The 24,202-nt window shown below is 39.3% G+C and overlaps 1 protein-coding gene across 3 annotated transcripts in view; it reads left to right on the top strand.

Annotated features, from left to right (window-relative positions):
- The window catches only part of LOC127644904 (gastrula zinc finger protein XlCGF49.1-like), a 43,163-nt gene extending 22,277 nt beyond the window's left edge, over positions 1–20,886 (top strand). The window contains exons 1-3 of one of the 3 annotated variants that reach the window (XM_052128343.1): positions 5,372–5,704; positions 5,783–5,926; positions 18,048–20,886. In XM_052128343.1, coding sequence (XP_051984303.1) covers positions 5,833–5,926; positions 18,048–19,129 — 1,176 coding nt within the window. In that variant the 5' untranslated portion in view covers positions 5,372–5,704; positions 5,783–5,832 and the 3' untranslated portion in view covers positions 19,130–20,886. Of the gene's footprint in view, positions 1–5,371; positions 5,705–5,782; positions 5,927–18,047 lie in introns of those variants that run through there. The other 2 variants (XM_052128345.1, XM_052128344.1) reach the window with 2 other exon arrangements.
- Positions 20,887–24,202: the final 3,316 nt, after the last annotated feature.

Genomic DNA, 24,202 nt, shown 5'->3' with positions numbered 1-24,202 from the left:
TATCAAACCAGTCCACCGGTAAAATCAATCAAGTAAATGTAATGTCAAGTAAATTCACTTCACACTGATTTCAACTAAAAAACATAATATGAAGTGTCATGTCAAGGATTATCAGATAGCTCAGCTCGACAAATAGCGCAACTGCTAGCTGGCAGTTAAATAGCGATTCAAAACAAAAACATTACAATTAAAACCGCTTGAACATTTTATTAAAAGTATCATAAAATTATAATATCAATTAAACTGCTGAAAATACTTACATTTGTGCGACTCAGTTCGCCGTTCAGCCATGAAAAAAGTTTGATGCCGGCACTATTGAGAAATTCATACATTGTAACCCCTCTCTTTGAAGTGTAGTCCTCCGCAAACTTCGTTTCAAGGGCTATGTAGCCCTACGCCTTGGCCCTAGCCCTCACCTCACATGAACGCGCAAAACCGAGGGGGAGGGGTAAGGGTAAGGGGGAGAAATGAGACGCAGCCTTGGTGTGTCTCTAGAGTCAGACCTTAGTTTCAGTAGTCATGTCAAAGCAATAACTAAATCAGCATACTATCATCTGAAAAATATTGGACTCCTCACTGGCCTTCCCAAAAAGACCGTAAGACAGTTGCAGCTCAAACAGAACGCTGCTGCTGTAGTAGTTTCTTGTGCCAATTTTGTGAAAAATCACTCAGCATCTTTGGGGTTTTGATTTCAGAAGAATAGACTTTATTATCATACCATAAAGCCGAGTTGCCAGCAATGAAACCACAGCAACAACAACTGAACCGGGTTTAGTTTCACTTAAATACATCTCCTCCAACAAGGTGGGCTTACATGCATTATCTATCATGCTCTTCATTGACTCTGGTCTGACCATATTAAGAAGTAACAGAACCACCTTTGGAAGAGATCAATTCTCCCAGCGGTCATGAGAGCCCCCCCCAAGTAATGCTATTTATGTTTCTGCACACACTGTCAAATAGTCACACATATGTTGAGCACAAATTCCATCAGTCCACAGGCCTTTACACACAATAAACTGCATGTCAGACATAACTGTGGTACAAATCAACAATGTTTTCATTGATTACTCCTGATTAACTTGATAAAAATATACTACACTGCCAGGATTCTGAGCAGAACCAGAAAATATGAACATATCACACCAGTCCTCAGGTCTTTACACTGGCTCCCAGTTACATTTAGGATTGATTTTAAAATATTATTACTGGTATATAAATCACTCAATGGGCTAGGACCTCAATATATTGCAGATATGCACTGAATATAAACCCAACAGATCACTCAGATCATTAGGATCACATCAGCTAGAAATACCAAGGGTTCACTCTAAGCAAGGAGGGTCTGCTTTTAGCTATTATGCCAGCCGCAGCTGGAACCAGCTTCCAGAAGAGATCAGATGTGCTCCTACAGTAGTCACATTCAAATCCAGACTCAAAACACATCTGTTTAGCTGTGCATTTACTGAATGAGCACTGTGCCACTGTGTGTCCGACTGTTTGTACTGTATTTTATTTTATTTTAAACTGTTTCAATTATTCTTATTTTTTTTATTCGTATTTTAATCTCTTCTATGTAAAGCACTTTGAATTACCATTGTGTATGAAATGTGCTATATAAATAAACTTGCCTTGCCTAAGCATTCTGGATTCTTGTTTTTTCCTTGGGGAAACTTGTTGGGAAGGACTTTTTTTGTTGTTTTTTGTGACTGTGTAACAGAGAACCAATTGTGTTAACTCATTAAAAGTATTACTTGTTTTGAGTGCTTTTATTTGACTTGTGTTTGAATATTACTGTTTAACTATATATTCGATTCTTTAATTTTACTGCTGCCTCTTTTGTTGAATTTTAGTTTAATATCAAACCCCACCTGTCCACATCACTCAAAACCCTTTATATTAAAGGGTCAAAATGAACTCTAACTATATCACACAAATTTGCTGGGAATAAAATGCCCAAATATTTGATGTCCTGTTTGGGCCACTGGAAGGTGCACGGTTGAAAAGCTGTTACTGGGCAGTACACTGTCAGAGCCAAAGCTTCGGATTTGGACCAACTGAATCTGTACCCTGAGAATTTAGTAAAGGAATTAATAATTCTGTAGAGGCAAGGCATAGATCTAGTGGGGTCGGAACGAATAATAAAATATCATCTGTGTAAAGCAAAAGCTTATGTGCCATACTTCCCACCATCACCCCTGAAAAATCATCTTCCCTTATTATCGCAGCTGCTAATGGTTCCAGGCCAAGACAGAACAATAATGGGGAAAGAGGGCAAACCTGCCGGGTGCCCCTGTCCAGAGTAAAATAATCTGAATTGAATCCATTAGTTTGTACCTCAGCTACCGGGTGTCTATAAAGTAACTTAATCCAATAAAAGTATTTCCGAACCTGTATATTTCCAAAATTTTAGAAAGTTATTCCCATTCTACCATATCAAATGCCTGATGTTATCAGAAGAGCTGCGACCCCAAATAAACCCCACTTTATCTATATGTATAAGAGATGTCATAACTTTACTTAATCGATTAGCCTGAATTTTTGACAAAATTTTTATGTCTAGCTGAATTGGGGAAATTGGACGGTAACTCTTACACTCGCTTGGATCTTTGTCCTTTTTAAGAATCAGACTGATCCGGGCTTGTGTCATGGTTGGCGGAAGCCATCGCCAACCGGCGTCCATCTCTCTAAACTCAAAAGGTCCATGTACGCCTGCGAGAGACCCTGCGAAAACTTTCAGCTTGAGCTATATATATTATATAATTTTTTTGGAATTTTCCAAGCTGATTAAGGCACAGTTAACTTAGTGCATGTAAACTTCTGACCCACTGGAATTGGGTGAAACAATCTGTCTGTAAATAATTGTTGGAAAAATTACTCATGTCACGCACAAAGTAGATGTCCTAAATGACTTGCCAAAACTATCGTTTGCTAATATGAAATCTGTGGAGTGGTTAAAAATGTGTTTTAATGTCTTCAACCTAAGTGTATGTCAACTTCTGACTTCAACTGTATACATTTATAATATATTTAATTTAATAACATAATTTCCCCAAAATAAAGCTTTAATGTAGCTTAAATTTACCAGGTCACATTGTAAACTGTTCACAATTAAACATAGAAGTCAGACATAATATCTCAATTTTGCTGAACAGTGGATAAAACCTGGTTTCACATTACCTCAACAGGACTTTGAAACTATGATGGTTTGTTGAAACCTGCCAAGTGACATCAGTCCCACCTACTGTCTGGAACAGGTAGTGATCAACAGCTTGCTATAAATGTGAGTGAGGGCTTTTGATTTTTGCAGTGAACTGAATGCATGTGATAATCTACCACAACAAGCAGTTAATGCTTTTCATTATGGACAGATGTGCTACTGGTAAAACATTTAATTCAACATATTTAATTGGTGAATTGAAACGTGTGTGAATCTTCAAGAAAAGATCAAGGACTTGGGATAAAACAGAGCAGACACATTGAGCCCCTCAAGACACATTAAGTGTGGAGTTCTGAACATGTGGTGTAACCCTGAGAAAACTTCTTGACATTTTTGACTCAGTAATTCATAAAAATTTGTTTGAAACTTTTTTTAAATGAATGATTTAGTTGCTCATTACATTTTTAAAGTTTGACATTTTTTGTAGAAAATGCTATAAAGGTTTTTCAGAAATGTATAAAACTAAATGGGACACAATGATTCAATTTCTAAGAACTTGACACAAGTGTTTTAAACCTCGGACAACCTTATTTGTCAATGACCTGTAAGCATTAAAACAAATGTGAAACTTAAAATTGCAAGCAATTTGCAGAAGAACACTTTACTTGAGTTGTGTTTCGGCACTGCTCTTCTACGAAGATGAATCTCATGATTTGAGCTTACCTGGACATCGCCTGTGTGTGATCATGACTGATAAGCGATATCATGTTCATATTATGTTATACCGTTAAACATTTAAAACCAGAATATTACTTGCTTTGATGAAGATAAACAACACTCTTATTTACAGTGGCAAGGAGGAGGGCGGGGACGGGCCGTGATGACGCACGCCCGGCCCCTATCAGGTTAATCAAGCCGACGAGAGGGATAAAGGCCGGAGGTTCGGGAGAGAGAGAGAGCTACAGGCAGCTGCCCTGTATGTGTTCATGTTTTAATTATTGCTTTGATGCTTCATCCGGTTCTCGCCTCCTCCCTTCCATTTTACCCTGTTATATTTACATTTTTAAAATGAATGTATTTTACACTTAAAGCACTTTTCTGACACAACAGTGCTTTTACACAGAGAACAGGGAACTCTCCTAAATCTCCACCAGTTACCAGTATATTATAATATGATTATTCACGTGCTTTATGAACTATTAATGTTTTTATTGTACTACATATCAATTTAAGAGGTGATACCCGTGAAATGGCAGATACGAGTTCAATAGAAGACATTATTATGTTTATTTTAAATTGTACAGCCTCCGTTGATAATGCAGTAAAACTACAATAGTACTGTATGTCTATGCACTGCACACAATAAATCTTATTCTTAAAGCATAAAATGAAGATTCAATAATTATGGGTATAAAATATACTTTAAACATTCAATTTATTAAATTTATTTCATGATTATTTGTCAACATGTAACAGTAACTCCCCCAACGACATAGCATTGCGATCGGTTAAGACACAAGTAATGTTCAATTAATAAACTCATGACAACCAATTTAAGCTTCAGCAACCTTAGAAAACATATCCAAGCTTTACAACTTCACTAAACGGATAACAGATAAACATCCATCCGGACTGTAGCGATGCTGTCCTGAACTGTGACTGACTGAACACCTGACAGTCGGTACTTCTTTTCTGTGTTTTCAGATATGACATGATGACGCAAGGAGGAATGACATAAACAGCGATTTCTCACCAGACCCGACAGCTCAAAATACAAATAATTTGTATGGGCTTACAGTGGTAAATCAGGGTACGGTAAGGACATTTTTTGGACATTGATTTTTTTATGTACTCAAACATTACTGACAATTTGTTCTTTTTTTTAAATCCCAAAATAAACAGGCTACACCTAAAAGCCTCTTCAGATGCTTCTGTGACACATTTGAAGTGTAAAGATTGCTTGAGCATTTCTTTAAGATGTTCTACAATTTTTATCTTCATCAGGTGAAAATGTATTCGTTTAAAATAGATTTATTCACGAACTCCTGTTGTAGTAGCCACGTTAAGCGTTTTACACGACAAACGGTTCAGATTTTTAAATGCTTTATTTACCACAACAAATCACGTACTGAATAACGAACACAAGAAAATGCGGTTCAGAATGTCCCCTCCGAGATGCTGTTGTATGACGTCACGCAAACATGGCGACCCCTGGTAGATTTGCAGAGTTCTGATAAATAGTCACTTTTAAACAAATAAATGTAGCAGTGAGTAAAATAAATGCACAAAAGTTTAAATATCATATGATGTTTAACACACGTTTGCAGAGATGTTCAAAACTGTAAACGATCTTCTCTACTGATTATCATAAACCTGCAGAAACTTCTGGAATTTTTGTTTTGTTTGTTACATCATTCGATTGTCGGACAATAGACCGCCGCATGATTGAACACTGAATCAAGTAGAAATACCCAGCGCCCCACATTGAATAATACGAGCTAACTCGTATAACATTAGAGGATAAACAGTGGAGTAAATAAGTCTGTAAGTTTGGATTCTAGTTTATAAATGTCACCAAATATTCTCATCATGCTAAACGAAGACTTGTTTGAACATGAACAGGAATAACTCCAGGTGTTTCAACTGAGATCTGCGGGATAAAACATTGTAAAATGATGTTTATTAAAGAAGAGAGTGAGGACATGAGTTATCCAGAATCATGCAGTTCAAATGTCATGAAAAATGAAGATACTGAGGAACAAAGAGGTTGGTGTCCATACTTTATTATTGTCAGTTGATGGAGATTAAAGTAATAAAGCTTATAGTGACATCTATGAGTCCTTGTTGGTATTTAATTAGCAGTGGAAAAACAAACATGTTCCTGTAACACTGAGAACTTACATTAGGTAAGGATGTGTCATCAGACTCACACAAGAAATTGAAATTAAGCTAAAAGGACATAAATAATACTTGTGTATCAGTTATTGTGTGTTGTGCTGGTACTTCAGGCTGCTAGCTGTTATGCTAGCTGTCTAATAATATATATATCTTTGTTTGGAATTCCGGAGACAGGCGAATTGAAGAATCATCAAAGAATACATTTTTTACCAACATTCCTCAGCTGTACATCCAATGTCGGATTTTCAAGAAGGTTAGACTGCTACCGAGAGTTCAGAAGTGGAGTTTTAAGTTGTAGCTGCAATGTACACCCAGTGCACAGCCCCACTTTTACCTAGAATTGTGTAGAATTGTTTGACGTTGTTACTATCATGAATAGTAATCAAGTGTGGAGATGGATTTATAGTGCTCAGCTAACTTGCTATGTTTTGTTAAGGGTTTACTATTCAGCTGCGGATCTGCTTTTACCTAAAAAGTTGTAACAAAATTGTTGATCTCAAAAGTATTATATAAGTATAACAAGCTGTAATGTTATGGCCCCTATCCACAGTAGTCCACGGCTTACTCACTAACTCTCTAATTCCCCCGGTAATTTCCAACCGGGAGTAAGCCTCGGTTCTCTGTTCATAGCTTGGGCGAAAAAAGTTTGGCTACATCCATTCCAGCAAAAGATAACAAACTTAGATGAAATTTGTTTCTTTTACTTGAAGCTTTATTAGGTTCACAATAATCAATAGTGTACTTGTAAGAAAGCTACAAAATTCAAATTTACCACTGTGAAACGTCATGCTCAAGTCATGCTTGCAAAGGTGGTTCGGGTCAATCAGCTTGTTCTTCCAAATTTTCATTATCGGACTCCTGCTCGAACTGGTATGGCAAAACTGATGCCATCGTTACCGTAGTACAATAGTTTTTACAACTGCTCAGGATGCCTGAAACTTGGTTACGGTAAGGGGCGTTACATTTACGACTCACACTCTAAGCGATTGACCAATAATAACAGACTAGGCCAGCTGACCAATCAGAGCAGACTGTGCTTTTCAGAAAGGGGGGCTTTAACGTGACAGGAGCTTCAACAGGGCGTTTCAGCCAGAGGGTGAAAAGAGGGGCTGGAGCAATATACAGTATATGTTTTTTGAACACTTTAAGCATGTAAACCTATTCTAGTAAACCCTCAAAAATGTATTACCTGTAAAGTAGTATTATTTGCGCTCTTTAAAACTTTTTTACCTCTAAAGAAAACAATAGTAGGCTAATTTTTGAAACATGTATAAAACAGTGTATACACCTTTCACTATTAGTGTGGAACTGAGAAAAATGTTTTTAAAGTTTAAATAAAGTTTTTTAGTTGTCCAGCCAAATGTATAAAAGGTAGGACACTGGAAATCTGGCAATTAGATGTTTTAGTAATTAAAATTATCTACATAAAAAAAAATATTGAGCTCAAACTTGACTTTTGACCCCTATTTTGAAGTTACTGTACTCTTTATTTTGGATGATTTACAATTACTTATAGCCATGTACTTATTGCTATCCTGTGCTTTGGTTGTATTCTGATGGCATTTTTAATACATTAGACATGACACATACCTACATAGCGGTAAAGATTAACTTCAATTGGTGTGCAGCAAAACTAACAGGTTGACTGCAGATACGTGACACTGAATTATATGAATAAATACAAGATAAGCATATACACAACAATTTAATTAACAATGGAATGCAAAAATATAACATATAATTTACAAATTTAATTTAAATTTAATTAAATGCATGAGATTGGAATAAGAGATTAAAAATCATGAACAAGTTAGTGAACTTGGAATCCTGTTAATTTCTTGTTGTTTCGTGATGTTCTTACTTGTCATCCTCCACAACATTGCTCACAGACAGTGAACACCAGAAAGCCCTCCTGTTTGGGGGCATAAAAGGACATAGATTTTTTGATGATGTCCTTCTTCTTTGCCCCTTTAATCCCCCGGTCATGTGGTCTCAGGAGAGAGGGTACGTTCAGCACAAACTTTGCTCGGAGGAATTGCAACTCAGTAAAGTGAGCATCTGCATTGGTTTGTTTGAAGAACAGGCTCCTGGAGCCACGTCACAGCTGAATCACTAACATCTTGCCAGACTTTGGTGCCTTTTTGGTCTTAACACTGGAGTGGCCATCCTTCCAATTCAGCACATTAGCATTCTTCATTTCAACCACTTCCACCTTCCTGGAATTTGAGCTTGACACAACACTCACAAAATCATACACCACTCCTCCAGGACGATTTCTCATCTACTGCTCGACACCATGGTGAAAACTGTCAGCACTCATGAAAGTGTGTCCCTTCTCAAAGTATTTTAGAGTGATATCCTCCATAGAGGTGGTATGACCATTAACAAGGCAGACCAGGGAGGACAGAACAGAACAGTTGTCCACCCAGAAGATGCTGTGCCATATGTCCCTTTCTTTCTTTAGTGCAGTCACATAGGCCGAGGTGATCTCTGCTGCACTTCGCCTTGCCATGCCCTCATTCCAGATTACGGAGATGGTGTTTTTTTAATTTTCTTCTTGCCTACAGAGGCAAAGGTCTCATGGAATGCCACGATACGCTTTGTGAAGATTGACGTCTTCAGACCAGGTATACGAGGCAACATGATAACTTTTTGAAGGTCCACACTCCTCACTGATGTGTCCTCTGGCCAGTCATTCTACGCATCAGCCTGGTATGTCATCCTGCTCTGCACGGCAGGCTCCTTATGCCCATGCCACCTCTGTCACTGCAAGCTGTCCATGACATGGCCATCCCCATCATGGTCATTTTTCATGTGCTGATCCTGCAGTAGGCACTCCTCACATTCCTCCTCTCCAAGCTTTGCAAAGCTGATGTTCTTATGCTTCACAGCTTTGCGGTAGCTCTCATAGAAGCAGCTGTTGCCTTTTTTCAAATAATCAGCATAAAATGAGCTTGATGTTAATGTCGCTAGGGAGGTAGCGACGATGTGGGGCATGCTGTCTTCGATAGTGGCTGACTAATGGGTGGAAGGATTCAATATGGACATATACAGGCTATGTCCAGTTTGTTGGCCGGTGTATGTCTTCCTCTTTGGTCTCTTGGAATCATCTCCTTCTCCATAACAGAGAGGGCCAGGCTGTCATTCGCCAGGTGGTACCCCAAAGCTGTAGCGAGGGTGGGCTCTGGTGCAGGTAGTGGTGCTGTGAATGGAGCGAGGGTAGGCTCTGGTGCTGGTAGTGGTGCTGTGACTGGAGCGAGGGTAGGCTCTGGTGCTGGTAGTGGTGCTGTGAGTGGAGTGAGGGTGGGCTCTGGTTCTGGTAGTGGTGCTGTGACTGGAGCGAGGTTGGGCTCTGGTGCTGGAAGAGGTCCTGTGGCTGGAGTTAGGGGAAACTCCATAAGAGCAACAAGGGTGGTGTCAGGTGTGCTGCAGTACAGCTCATCGGATCCAAACGCCGGGAACCTAATATCCAGACAAATATCAAGAACTGTCCATGTTTTTGATTTGGGTGCTGGATCACAATCAATATCCCCACAAGTAACTGAAATGAACAGAAAAAATTTACAATTGGAGATGGACATGGGAAAATAAATGGGACATTAAATATTTGAACAATATTTTAATTAATGTAAATGTTATCAAATTGGGGAAATGCCTACCACTGTTCAGAACAATCTTTTTTTTTTTTTGCAGTGCTTCTGGACTGCAAGGAATATCACCACAAGAAACTGAAAGGAATAGATCAAACAATAATGATAATAATAATAATAAAGCATGCACAGAAATAGGATCCAATACAAATAGGAAATAATATAGTAAAATCCATCAAACATTTGTTTTTACCAATAGGCTATTTGATTAATCAATGTCTATTTTAACAAATTGGGCACAGCCACAGGCCTACAAGGTAGTGTCACAGCTGGTTAATCAAGGGTTAAGTTTGAATACCATACTCCTATGCACAGCGCTCTCTGACTGGTGGATTGGATTGGCCTATCTCAAAAGCCATAATATAGAGTAATGCGACTATATTAATTGTTTTTCTTAATCTGACCATAACTGACATCCAGACAAAAAGTTATACATGTGGTTGGATACCATTTTTAAACCACTTTATTTATTACAGTGTTCACTAATGTAAAAGGATACAGTTAGCCTAAGTGCTTTTAAATCGAATTGAATGATATTAGCCTAGCCTCAAAGATCGACTTGTGGATTGATGTGAACTCCAGCAAGTAGGAATAATGCTCAGAAATCAGAATGCTTGTGGATTGTTGTGGATTAAACATCTGCGATGAAGTTCATTGCCATGGATTTTATCATATTACTAGAAAGAGTATGATACATTTAATTGTTAACTGTTACTACTGATTTTATGTGTGATCATGCTACGCTCTCATGGCATTCGAGTCCACACTTGTGCAACTAGACAATGTTGACAGCTGTCACTGACAGAATAATCTGTGTTATGGGGAAATATTTGTGAGAATATTTACGATTACTTATTACTGGCTTTGTTATCTAGTCTTTGTTTGTGCTTTGTTATATTGAGCAGTTTGGTAGCCTATTCATTGGATAGCCGAGGAGCCTATTTATGCTATATAGGCTGCTAGCTAGCTAAATTAAGTAGATTGTGATATATCTATCTAATTAGTTTGTCAAATGCATCTTTTGTGTTACACAATTTCATACCATGACCTTGATGTCGGCGTTTCAAAGCCATCTCAACCATAATTTTCCCTCGAGAGGCCATCCTTAAACACTATAGTAACAACACTCAACAATATTTGTTTACTACACTTTTATTCAGGTATTGTGTGTGTCAGATTGCTTCAATTACATATGTATGACAGTTACATAGGCTACACTGTAATTTAAACGCTGCAAACTTTAATGTAAAAACAAAGTCAGAGTACCGTAACTCCATGCCGGCACAGTAACTTCATTTTGACGCACGGCTAAACAAAGGCAGAGTACCGTAACTCAATTTGAGCGTTCCAAAACAAAGTCAAAGAGCGGTAATTGGAGTTACGGAGTTCTGCCTTGGTTTCTCCTGGGCTTTTGGAAGATACTGTTAGGACAAACGATTATTTTCTTGAAAAAACAACAAAATTGACTCAAGATACTTATCCACATGATAAAGGAGGTCTTGAATGTCTCAAAAATACCAATAACTAATTTTCGACCAAAAATGAAGTTTTGGCTTTTTGCCATTGCACGGCAGTGTTGTTTGACATATTTAAACATAAGGATTAATCCAATGTTATTACACTGCTCATGCTGCCAGGGACAACATTTATGCTAAAGACAACAGGTCATTTAATTACATTATTTTGTATGAACTATTTTATCGAGTGATAATGAGGCAACCAACAGATACATAAGACAGGACCAACTAGGTAGAGAGAGTGAGGTTAGTACTCGACATCAAACTGCTATCTATAATGTAAACACATTACAAACTATATTCGACATTAAACCAGACAATCCAGCAAATTATATTATACATGAGGGGATTAATATAGGTATGAAAAACAAGGGGCAGGTGCTGCTCACAGTTGACAGTATACATGATTAGGAAGTAGACGTGCTTGATAGTACCTTATCCTTTTAAACTCATATTAATAACATAACTCGCTCTGCATACTTTCATTTACGTAACATTAATCGTCTTCGTCCCTATCTCACATTGAACAGCACTGCCATTCTTATTCATGCATTGGTTACATCACGTATTTATTACTGCAATGCTCTCCTCTCTGGTCTTCCTTCCAGACTTCTCCATAAACTTCAGCTGGTCCAGAACTCAGCTGCACAAAACATTTCACCTGTTCTTCAACATTTGCACTGGCCTCCGGTTAAGTAACAAATTGATTTCAAAATCTTGCTTCTTACATGCAAGGCCTTAAATAATCTTACTCCCTCATACCACACTGATTTTTTTCATACCTACTTATACCCTCAGATCTTCCTTGTCAACTCTTCTTGTCATACCACGTATCCGTCTGAACACTATTGGTTCTAGAGCTTTTAGTTACACTGCCCCTCACTTATGGAATTCCCTTCCTCTGGACATTCGTAACAGTGAAAATATTCATACTTTTAAATCTCTTCTTAAAACTCACCTTTTTAAACAGGCTTTTTTTATGACTGTGCATGCTTTGAGTTTATAAATTGTATCTTCCACTGTTTTATGCTGCGTTCACACCGGACGCGAATAGCGCGTCAAATTCGCGCCTACCGCGTCTAGTTATACGCTTGACCACTTTGAATCCATTCACGCGTCAAGAGCGAAATTGACGCCGTAAAAAACAAAAGTTTGAAGCGAAATTCTGCAGCGTGGCCGCGTCAGAGGCGAAATCCGTTGACGGCCATCTTTTTACAAGATGGCTGATGTTGATCGAGCATTCGTGGAGAGAGTCACCGCTCTGTATTTGCTCTGGAGAGCAGAACAGCGGCGTATGGGTCGTCGTCGCCGTGCCTAGGTCCACCAGACCCTCGGAGGCGTTCCCAGTTCGGCGAATTTCATCATTTGCTCCAGGAGCTGCGCCTGGATGACGGCCGCTTTCAGCGGTACTTCCGCTTGTCCGCGCCCAGTTTGATGACCTGTTGTCCCGCGATCGGAGCGAGGATACAGGCTCTATCCCAGCTGCGGAGCGCCTGTCCATCTGTCTTCGGTTAGTAAATGTATATAAAATGTTAAATACAGTATATTAAATATATGTTAATTTACGCTATGCTAGCAATGTTTTTCAAACTGTGTGGATACGGATACCACTGTTGGTGCTCTTTCTAGTGATACTCAGTTAACTGCTGTAACGTTAACCAAAAAAATAAAATATTATTTTGGCAGGCGTGATAATGTCTCTATCTGTAAGCAATATGTAGTGCTCTTTCTAGTGATAACGTTACTCGGTTAACTGCTATAACCTAAAAATGATACTGTCATGTCTCTATCTGTAAGCAATTGTAGTAACGTTACTCTTTCTTTTGATAATCAGTTGGTTATTGGCACACTAGTGATTTAAACCATATACACATATACCCTTTTGTTTTGAAGATTCAAAACTTTGTTAAATTGCTTGCAAAATTGCTAGCAAACAAACAAATATGGTGCATTAAAGTAAAACAGACTGGTTATTGTATATAGTTGAATATGTAACTACAAGTGTACTTATAAAAATATTTTCTAGGTTTCTTGCCACAGGGGACTCATTCAGGACCATAGCGTCCAGCTTCAGGGTTGGTGTCTCAACAGTGAGCCAGATCGTCCACCAGGTTGTGACTGCAATCTGGGACTGTCTTGTGGAGGAGTACATGGCTGTGCCCACCACTGATGACTGGCGTGTCTTCAATTACCGCCTCTCCAGAGCCAGGCGCGGGACATGCTGGAGAGGAGCCACTGCCAGGTCTGGGTCGGGTTGCGGCCAACAACTCCTCCAGAGAGGCACTCCGGGTGAGGGATGTCTTCATGGCACACTTCTCGGCGGAGGGAGCAGTACCATGGCAGCCGACGGAGTAGCGTTTGAAGTCCTCCTCATGACTTCCCCACAACGGCTCTTTTAAGAGCCACCCACAAACCTATAAAGAGCTAAACTATCTAAAAATAGTCCATTATTATTATATATATATATTTTTTTTCCCAGGTTGTCAGCCCCAGTTCCAGGATGTCAGGTCCACAACATGCACATTTATTAAGTTGAGACTTTTTAAAAGCGTCAGGTTTTCCATGGTAGTATATCAGGTTAAATTATTTATTTATTTTTGTTTTGATGATAAATGGAGCCAGCCTCAAAAAGTAATTAACCTGTCCTGTGTTTTTTCCTTATTCAACACTGTCCAGACACTAATGTTGGTTGTCTTTACATTACAATAATAATGTTTCATATAATCTAGATTTAGATATGGAATAAATAGCAATCAATACAAAATCAAAATGTCTCATATATTGAAATCAAGTTATGTGATAAAAGATTTGCTTTGTTTGTGCATTAGAACCACACCAGGCATTTAGTCATATTACAAAATAATTTATTGAGGCCAAACATATGAAGTAATTTTAGGTATAACATTAAAAAACATATTTAGGCAAAACGTAAAAAAAATTATTTAGGCAAAACATATAAAATAACAATATGAACTGAAAAAAAATGAACAATATGTGCAAACTATTTACATTAAGAGACAGGAACAAAAAGGACCTCGCTTGGAAGGTGGAAGAGCCACAGGGAATGGCATAGGAGAAGAGGAAGGAGGGCAGCAGGCAGCTAGGCTCCTGATTGGTTAACGCGGCCCGAATTGACGCCAAAGTTCAGATTTTTCAACTCGGCGGCAGACGCGAATTCGCGTCAAACGCGTGAATGCACAAAATGCACCATTCGCGCGTAACGCGCCAGACGCTCAATTCGCTCAATTCGCGCAATTCGCGCGAACAAGTCGTATTCGCGTCTACCGCGCCGCGCTCTACGCCTCATTCGCGCCGCAGGAATTTTTTACGCGCGTAACGCGTCTTTGCATTGACTTAACATTGAAATCACTCGCGCCTGACGCGCTATTCGCGTCCGGTGTGAACGTAGCATTATTGTATATCATAGTACTGTTTGCTTAATGTTGTTATTGTTGACACTTTCATGGTTGACTTTTTTGTGTTCTGTTTGTATGGTGACCTTGAGTGTTGTGAAAGGCACCTATAAATAACATTTATTATTATTATGATTAGCGTTCCCATGGAAACACTGATTCCACGTGCCAGCGGCACCTGAAACACATGAGGGAAAAAGCATCAACATGCTTGGAACAAAACAAACAGGGAACAATGATGCCATGGTCCTCGTCAGACAAAACCCAACCTGACAAGGTGACAGTGATATCACCGTAGAGCGCATAGCGGTAACTCGTACACGGCGGAACATTAACAACTGGACCCGTGCACTCACACAAAGAACATACATGGAACACCAGACAGAAAGGTGATGATAATGCCACAGTCTCATCAGAGAGAAACCCAACATGACAAGGTGACAGGACCATGACAGAAACCCCACCCAAAGGGATGCCTCTAGGCATCCCAACAGGGACATCAAACAAGACAAACAAATCAAACACTTAACAAAGAACAGGAAGAGTGGGAGTTTAAGTAAAGGGTTGGAAGTAGACCTCAGGGCAGAGGCAGGGTCTGGTGGCCTGGGTGGCGGACTCAATGAAGACAGGACAGTGCACTGGGCAGCAGCCGCTGGACAGTGTTCAGGAGGGAGCAGCTCAGGGTGCTGAGTCATGGACCTCACTGGCATGGACGCTGGCCGAGACATGGGAATGGATTCCGCAGCTGTGAGCACGTTAAGCTGCAACAGGGGAGCTGCCTCCGTGGCTGTGACGACAGGCAGTGAATTGGGAACAGCTTCCTCGGCTTCAGTTTAATAAGGCAGTGACTTGGGAACAGCTTCCTCTGCTTTGAGCACTGGTAGTGACAGGGGAACAGCCTCCTTGGCCGTGAAGACCGACATGGGCTGTGGAACAGTCTCTGTGGCTTTGAGGACAGGCCATGACAGGGGAGCAGCCTCTGTGACCATGAAGACCGACATGGATTGGGGAACAGCCTCCATGGCTATGAGGAGAGGCTGTGACTTGGGAACAGCTTCCTCAGCTGTGAGCACTGGCAGTGGCAGGGGAACGACTTCTGTGATCGTGAGCATAGGCAGTGAAAGGGGAACGCTGGCATATTGACCGTGGCATGCGTGGGCGCTGGCTGCAGCAGAGGAATGGCCTTTGTGGCCATTGATGCTGGCAGAAGCAGGGGAACGGCTTCCAGCGGCAGGGGATTTGCCTCGGTGAGCATTGCCGCTGATGGCAGCAGGGGAATGGCCCTCGTGACAACTATGGCTTAACTTGCTAAGATCTGTAAACTGTTACAGTGGAATCATTATCAGCATTGGTGTAGCAGATGGTTGTATTTGTATTTTTGCCATAGCATATAATATTTGTAGCAAAGAAGCTGGGGCATTGGTGTTAAGATCCAAGTGCAGTTTAATAAGACAAAAAAATAGTAAAAACAAAGTAACAAAACAAAAGGCAAAAACAAAAAGCAGACAAGGGATCGGTACACAGGTAGCCAGTCCAGAAAGGCAAACAGTGCAAATTGGGAAATTTTTTGGGAAATCCAATAAACAGGCAATAAATCTAAACATAGACAGGCAAGCTGGGGAATATGGAGAACAGGCAGGAGTCAAACAGTGTAATCAATGATAGAAGTAACGCTCAGAATTGTAGACCAGGCAAACTTCGCACTGAATGTGTGAGAACTGGGAACTTAAATGCACAGATTTAATGTGAAACAGGTGGATGAGTAATCAGACAGAGTGGAGGATATTGGGAAATATAGTTCGTGAAATTTTTATACTCAGGTGACGGCGACCTCTGATGGCATGCAGGGTTGATGGCAGGCGCTGCGGGTGTAACAATATTATCGATTGAGAATCCCACCGTTTTACGTAACAGATAGACGCAATCTCCCAAACTTTGTGAGTAGCTGGTCAACAAACCCTTATAGAACAAAACAATGCACAAAATAAGATGACAGCTGTGTCAGAAAAGTGAACAAAGTTGGCAAATATAACAACTTCCTGAGATCAGCTGCAGAGGACACCAGCGATTTAATGTTTACCATGACCGTGACTGACTGAATTCAATGCCCCGGTTAGTTAGCAGGCTTGTTGCTGTCCAAAACTTTGTTGCTCTATCCACTGTCGCTTTGGTATAGGTCCTTCTGATGGTCCCTGTACTCCCTTAAGTGTTTTTCAATTTGTTTCTGATTTGGTCAATTGTCTGATTGAAGGTGCCATGCATCATTTCGTGCTGGATCTTCATTCTCGTAGAGTAATTTTTTCCTTTACAATGTCTCTAGTTTTACTAGGATCTCCGTAAATACCATATAACAAGTAGCGTTCTCATTTTGTTGTGCTTGGTGGAAATGCACGGAACAGTTCGAGAATTCACACCGGCCGAGAAACCCGCACCCGAACCATGATGGTGGACCATGCCTCGCAAAAAAGAGGGGTATTGTCATTGTGGGGTATTGTTTGTAGAATTATGAGGAAAATAATGAATTTAATCCATTTTCGAATAAGGCTGTAACATAACAAAATGTGGAAAAAGTGAAGCGATGTGAATTCTTTCCGGCTGCACTATACGACATACGTATCATCACTCATTTTAGGTAAGCGTACACTAAATCCATAGAAAGTTAGGTAGGCATCCAGTGTCTGCAAGGCTGTCTGTCCATTGCATATATGTTATAGTAGTTTTGCTTATAAACACATGAAATGTTGTTCACCTTTTATTTAGTATGGCCTATTTGTTCATAGGTAATCAAAGAGTGTGAAAGGGAAAGATGAGTCTAAGGAGTGATGGCAGTAGGTTCAGAAAAGATACTTTATTTTTGTAATTCCAGTTGGGGCCACTAGTAGCTCAGAAATTTCACACTTCACCTTAAGTTATGTCTACCTCCTGACTTCCAGGTTTCTGAAAGAAGGCAGAAATGGACAATTATTTTAGAATTTCGTTTTGACTGTGGTAGCAAGAGTCTCACATCCAAATTAAATGTGGTGGTGCAGCCAGTTTGCATTCTGTGATAAATGTGATTACCCTCAAACTTTCAAAATGTTGCATAATATCGATACGGAAGCAGCTGCATCAATATGTGCATCGGAAAGGAGAACATATCAATATATTTGTGTATCGATCATTTGAACACAGCCCTATAATTTGCTAGAAACCATGTATTACAAAATCATATATTGTTGTGTAAAAGTGATGCAGGTGTATCCACATATGTTTGTTCACTTTGACAACAGAAAAAGAGCTTTTGCTCTTGTTTATTGTGTATTTAAGCCCCTGTAGCTTTCTGATATAATAATTGGGGTACATTTTATTTCCTTAATTTTAATATTTGTCCTTTGAAATGAATGGCAACCATTTTGTGTTTTCATTTTAGAGCTGTTGGACATGAAAGAAGAAAGTCAAGAACTGAAGGATGTGAAGGAGGAGGAGCACCATCCGTGTCAGGCACTTTATAGTTTCAAAACTGGACAAAACTCTTTTAGTGGCTCACAGACTAAAAATAATTTCTCACAAATAAGAACACTAAGAACAAGAGCCAAAAAGTCTTTCTCCTGCCATCAGTGTGAGACAACTTTCACACAGGAAAGTCACCTTCAGAGTCACATAGGAAGTCACACTGGAGAGAAGCCTTTCTCCTGCCATCAGTGTGGGAGTACTTTTACACGTAAAGCAAGTCTTATTACTCACATGAGAATTCACACTGGAGAGAAGCCTTTTTCCTGCAATCAGTGTGGGAGTACTTTTACACGTAACGCAAGTCTTACTACGCATATGAGAATTCACACGGGAGAAAAGCCTTTCAAATGCCATCAGTGTGGGAAGAGTTTCAGACAAGCTTGTATTCTCAAAAGTCATTTGTTCTTGCACTCTAGAGTAAAGTCATATAGCTGTGATCAATGCGGCAAAATATTTTCTTCAAGATCAGTCTTACAAACACACTGGAAAATTCATCCAAATGAAAAGCCTTACTTGTGTTCTCTTTGTGGAGAGAGTTTTTCAATTCTGCAGAGTTTTAAAGACCACCAGAGAAAACATACTGATGTGAGAGCTCATGTGTGCTCTGAGTGTGGGAAGGCCTTTTACCGACCTTGTGACTTAGAACAGCACCAGAGAATTCATACTGGAGAAAAACCTTACAAGTGTTCACATTGTGAAAAGAGTTTTACTGGTTCAGGTAACCTGAAAAAACATGAGAGAATGCATAGTAAAGATAGGCCGTACCACTGCACTTCATGTGGGAAAAGGTTCATTAGGTCGGAAAACCTGAAATCACATGAGCGAGTGCATACTGGAGAGAAACCATACCACTGCACTTCATGTGGGAAGAGTTTCAGCCAATCAAGCTCTCTACTGACTCATATAAACAATCATTGTCCATTGTTGTCACATTGTAAGGCGGGTGCCAGTGAGTCTGGGCTACTCCTCGAGAAAACAAAAGGCTCTCATGAGAATTAACATCTGAACTCTCTCTCGCAGATGTAACAGCAACATCCGAGATGCAACATACTGTGCAGCTAACACCTCCCTTCTAAAGTATCTTCATCTTACTCCTCCTCCTCACTTAAAGCTCACTAAAAACCTATGCAATGTGAAGTGTGTACAAAAAGTAACTATAACATGTTTGGTATCATTTAAAGTCTCTCAGTGCGCCTGGTAAACTGGTCTCATCCTCTCAGCCATAATGAAAATCTAAAAGAAGTTATAAAATATGTGAAATGTGGTGTGCCCCTTAAAGGTGAGCCCTCCCCCAGATCCTCCATACCTCCTGTATGTTAATCTACAGGAACCCTCTCAACAGGGGACCAAAATCTAATTATAATGACAGACACCACCATTTGGTAAGCATATTGAATTATCTGGGTATTTAAGGAGAGGCCACACATTGCTCAGGGCTCTCTGTAATCAGACGATCCCAAACAGTTTACTGTTTGTAGTTTATTTCAGGTGATTGCAATTCGTATTTCTTATGTTTTGATAAAATGTCTAACTTTGACTTATCAATGTCTAATTGGAATTGAGGAATTGATTATGTTACCTGGTCAATAAATTGTCAACATTTGATTTTATTCTGACTGACTTTGACATTGTGTTTCCCCATCAGATTAAACGATTCGTATGTTACCGCAAGTCTGCGTCAGATTAGTGACGACTAATATTAGTCATCGATTCAAGTGTACTTGGTTTGCAAAGACAAAAAGGGAATTTCCGTTTAGAACAGCAAACGCTGCTTGACCAATCTAAATCTGGGTGTCTTACCTCTGTTTTAATTTGATGTTTCTCCAGATAAGTGTACGTGGGAAACCACGCATGGCCAATCCAAAGCTATTATAAGAGAAGTTATGTTGGTCAATTTACATCTGTAATAGTGGCCGTGACCTCTACTGAAGAAAATGTTAAGTTACATTCAAGTGTATGCAATTCCATGGGGCTATACTGAAGTATCTTTGATTGTGTGTACGTGAACGTAACCGATCTCAGGTATATAGCAATTACCTCTGTTTGATGATCCAATACTGGCCGCTTGTGATCGTGAGACCCGCGGTGTAGAGAAAACACGCGAGGACCTCAAAGCGACATAGTTTCTTAATCTAAACGGGTAAAATATAATTAAAGAGTTAAAGGAATAATCAAACATTCGCTCACTTTTAATGATACTCAGATATCATTAAAAACCTTTTTCATTTATGGAGTCAGATGAAATAACGAGATAATACATAAGAGAAAATGTATTTCATTTAATATTGTTGTGTTGCGTACAAGAAAGACATTAACGCGCAGAGACCTTCACCCGTATTATTGGAGACCGTCATTGGACCGATAAACGGGCTTACAACATTGAGCAGTTAATTTTTATTTACATTTACATTTATGCATTTGGCAGACGCTTTTATCCAAAGCGACTTACAGTGCACTTATTACCGGGACAATTCCCCCGGAGCAACCTGGAGTTAAGTGCCTTGCTCAAGGACACAATGGTGGTGGCAGTGGGGATCGAACCAGTGACCTTATGACTAACAATCAGAAAATAGTATGAAATTTAGAAAAGAATGGAATTTCTCACAAAAGAACAATGCTGTTAAAGCTGATATAATTCATGTTGTAATTTAGTATATAATTTGCACAAGCTCCACCGAATGGATTGCAAAAATAAACCATGTTTATTAAACAAAAAGCTTTTTGAATACGCCTCTTGTTTGATCAAAAAAAGAGGGAGTACCACTCTCAACTTACGCCTTTGGTTGAGTATTGCAGTGTTTCCAATAAAAGAAAAACTACAGCTAAAACTGATGTTTTTAAAAAATCTGAATTAGCATGTTTCTCTGGTATTCTTGGGAACTGAAGAAAGTGAAATTTCAGATCAAGTGTGTGACACTGCTGTTGCTGATGGCATGCTGCATGAGTGGTTGTAGCCTGCTTATCATTGCTTATTCTTATTCTCATATGTTCGTCTTTTTAATCCTTTGTCATTTTACCACGTGTTTCCGTTTTTTCCCCTTTTCTACTGTTTCATCTCTGTGTAGTTTACCCGTTGCTGCTGGTGCCTAGCTCGAGTTTGTGTTTGTAGCCTGATAGCTTTTTTAGCATCGTTTATATATCTGTTTTCAGCCTTTAATCCTTAACATCTGCCATTTCTTAGGGGTTTCCCCCACATTATTCTCTTATCGCGATTCAACTGCATGCATTTTACTGTGTGCACCAATTTTTCTCCTCTGTGTTACATGGATTATTGCATCGATCTCAAAGCACCACTTATCAAGAACAACCAACAACAAAAAACAATTGCGGTAAGTCATGGCATCCGCTCACGTTATTTATTCCTGCATTGCATGTCACATTTTTACTATAGCTTCTTCCATCATCAGTGAGGGATTCACATGTGATAAATGTAAGGAATTAGTCAGGCTGACAGAGAAGGTTAATGAGTTAGAGACACGCATGCGAATGCTAGTGGAGGTCAGTGAGCAAGAGAAGCCAGTATGATACTGTTTCAGATGCGGGTAGTACAGTGAGCAACACACATATTTTGGTTCTGGCTCTGCTGCAGGGCGTTTGGGTGACGTCTTGGCGGCATACTCGCTCAGCAAAGCGACACCACTCTCCCATTCCTGTTAGGGTTTCCAATAGATTCTCCTCACTCAGTGATCCACCCACTGAGAATCATGTTGAAGGAGCTCTAATAATTGGTGATTCTATAAGGAACGTATAATTAGAGACTCCAGCCACTATTGTTAAATGCATTTCCAGGGCTCGAGTGTCTGACATCAGATCAAATTTACAAGTGCTGTCTAATGCTAAACGTAGATTTTATAAAATTGTTATTCATGTTGGCACTAATGATGTCCAGCTTCACCAGTTGGAGATCACTAGAAATAATGTTAAAGAGGTGTGTGAACTTGCAAAATGTCAGACACTGTAACATGCTCGGGCTCCCTCCCTGCTCGTCGTGGTGATGAGATTTATAGTAGATTAGTGTCACTTAATGGTTGGATGTCTGAGTGTTGTCTGAAGAATAAAATAGGATTTATAGAAAATTGGAAGAGTTTTTGGGGTAGACCTGACCTGCTAAAGAGAGACAGACTCCATCCTTCCAGGGAAGGTGCCGCTCGACTAACTAGTAATTTGGCACCTAGTTTTAATAATGATAGTATCTGACTAACTGGGGCTCAGGTCAGGAACCAGACAAACTTGTTAATCCAAACATCTGCTAGCTGCCTTGAGACATCACACAGGTCACATAAACTTCAACACATAGAAACCGTATCACTTAGATATCATATATAGACTGCGTCTGTTCCCCAAACTACAAACACAAAACTTTCACAAAATCACAACAAATTAAAGATAAACATCATAGGTAGGGCTACTAAACATTAAATCTCTTTCTACCAAAGAACTAATTGTTAATGAAATGATTACAGATCATAGATGTGCTCTGTTTGACCAAAACCTGGCTTAAACCTGATGAATATATTAGTTTAATGAATCTACTCTCCAAGGTTATTGTTATAAACATGAGTCTCATCTGAAGGGTCAAGGAGGAGGTATTGCTAATAATTTACAGTGAAGTTTTTGGTGTTACTCAGAGGACAGGGTATAAGTTTAAGTCTTTTGAACTAATAATGCTTAATGTGACCATCATATAGAAATAAAAAAAACTCATTGTCATCTTTTGCCCTTGCTACAGTATATAGATCACTCAGGCCTTATTCTGATTTACTTGGTGAATTTGCAAATGTTTCATCAGAGCTTGAAGTTACTGTAGATAGATCTATAATTGGTGACTTCAACATTCACATAAACAATGAAAATGACACATTGGCATTAGCATTTATCGATATTCTCAACTAATCGGCATAATCATATACTAGATTTAATTCTGTCATATGGAGTTGATGTTGATATTTAAAAATTCTACTGCAGAGCGATGACATCTCAGATCATTACCTCGTCTCTTGTATGCTGCGATCAGCTAATGTTTCTCAATCTACACCATGCTATCATTCAGGTTTATTCTTTCGACCACTATAGATAGCTTTACTAATAATCTTCAAGATCTGTCTCATACACTCAATAAGCCCCAAAGCCTAGAAGAACTTGATGAAATAACAGCAAATATAAATACAGTCTTCTTAAGCACTCTTGATAGTGTCGCCCCCCTTCGATTAAAGAAAATTAAAGAAAAAAGCCCTGCACCATGGTATGGAAAATGGAGCGCAAGTGGAAGAATAAACATTTCAAAAACATTTGGTGATGGTGCATTTGTGTATGGTGCATGGAAGGATAGTGTCTGTAGCTGCAGACAGGCACTAAAAGATGCCAGGTCAGCATATTTTAGCGAACTCATCAAAAATAACCACAGCAATCCTAGGTGTTTATTCATTACTGTGGCTAAATTAGTTAGGAATAAAGCCTCAACTAAACCAGATATTCCGTAGCAGCACAAGAGTAATGACTTCAGGAATTTCTTTACTGATAAAATTGAAATAATCAGAAAATTATGGAATTATGCAGTCTGCCACAGTACCTCAGAAAACAGTATTTCATAATTTTCCTCACATGCAACTTCAATCATTCATAGGTCTAAAGAGCTAACAAAACTTACTGAAACATCAAAAGCCACAACATGTATGTTAGATCCAATTCCAACTAAGCTCTTAAAAGAGGTATCTCTTGTAATTTCAGAATCTCTTCTTAATTTTAATAACTCCTCACTATCCTTAGGACATGTCCCAAGAAACTTTAAAATGGCAGTTATCAAACTGCTTATTAACCCTCTGGGGTCGACGGACACGCTGGCGCGTCCTGCTGGATATTTTCTTAATTATAGCGGAAACAACTTAAAATACTCTGTCATTTTTGGGTATACAGATAAGTGTAAGACATCATTAGAAACTATAAAGGGTCTACTTTTATTTGTGTACACCCACAATAACAACAAAATCTTGTGCTTTTGTAAAATAAAGAAAATAAAAAGGGTGAGCTTTCAGCAGTCTCTGTGTTCACAAGCATATTTCTGAAACACGTCAC

Source organism: Xyrauchen texanus, chromosome 6 (assembly GCF_025860055.1).
Source record: "Xyrauchen texanus isolate HMW12.3.18 chromosome 6, RBS_HiC_50CHRs, whole genome shotgun sequence".
In the NCBI taxonomy this organism is placed as follows: Eukaryota; Metazoa; Chordata; class Actinopteri; order Cypriniformes; family Catostomidae; genus Xyrauchen; species Xyrauchen texanus.
The sequence above is the reverse complement of the archived record's forward strand: the minus strand, read 5'-3'. Positions and strand labels throughout refer to the sequence as shown.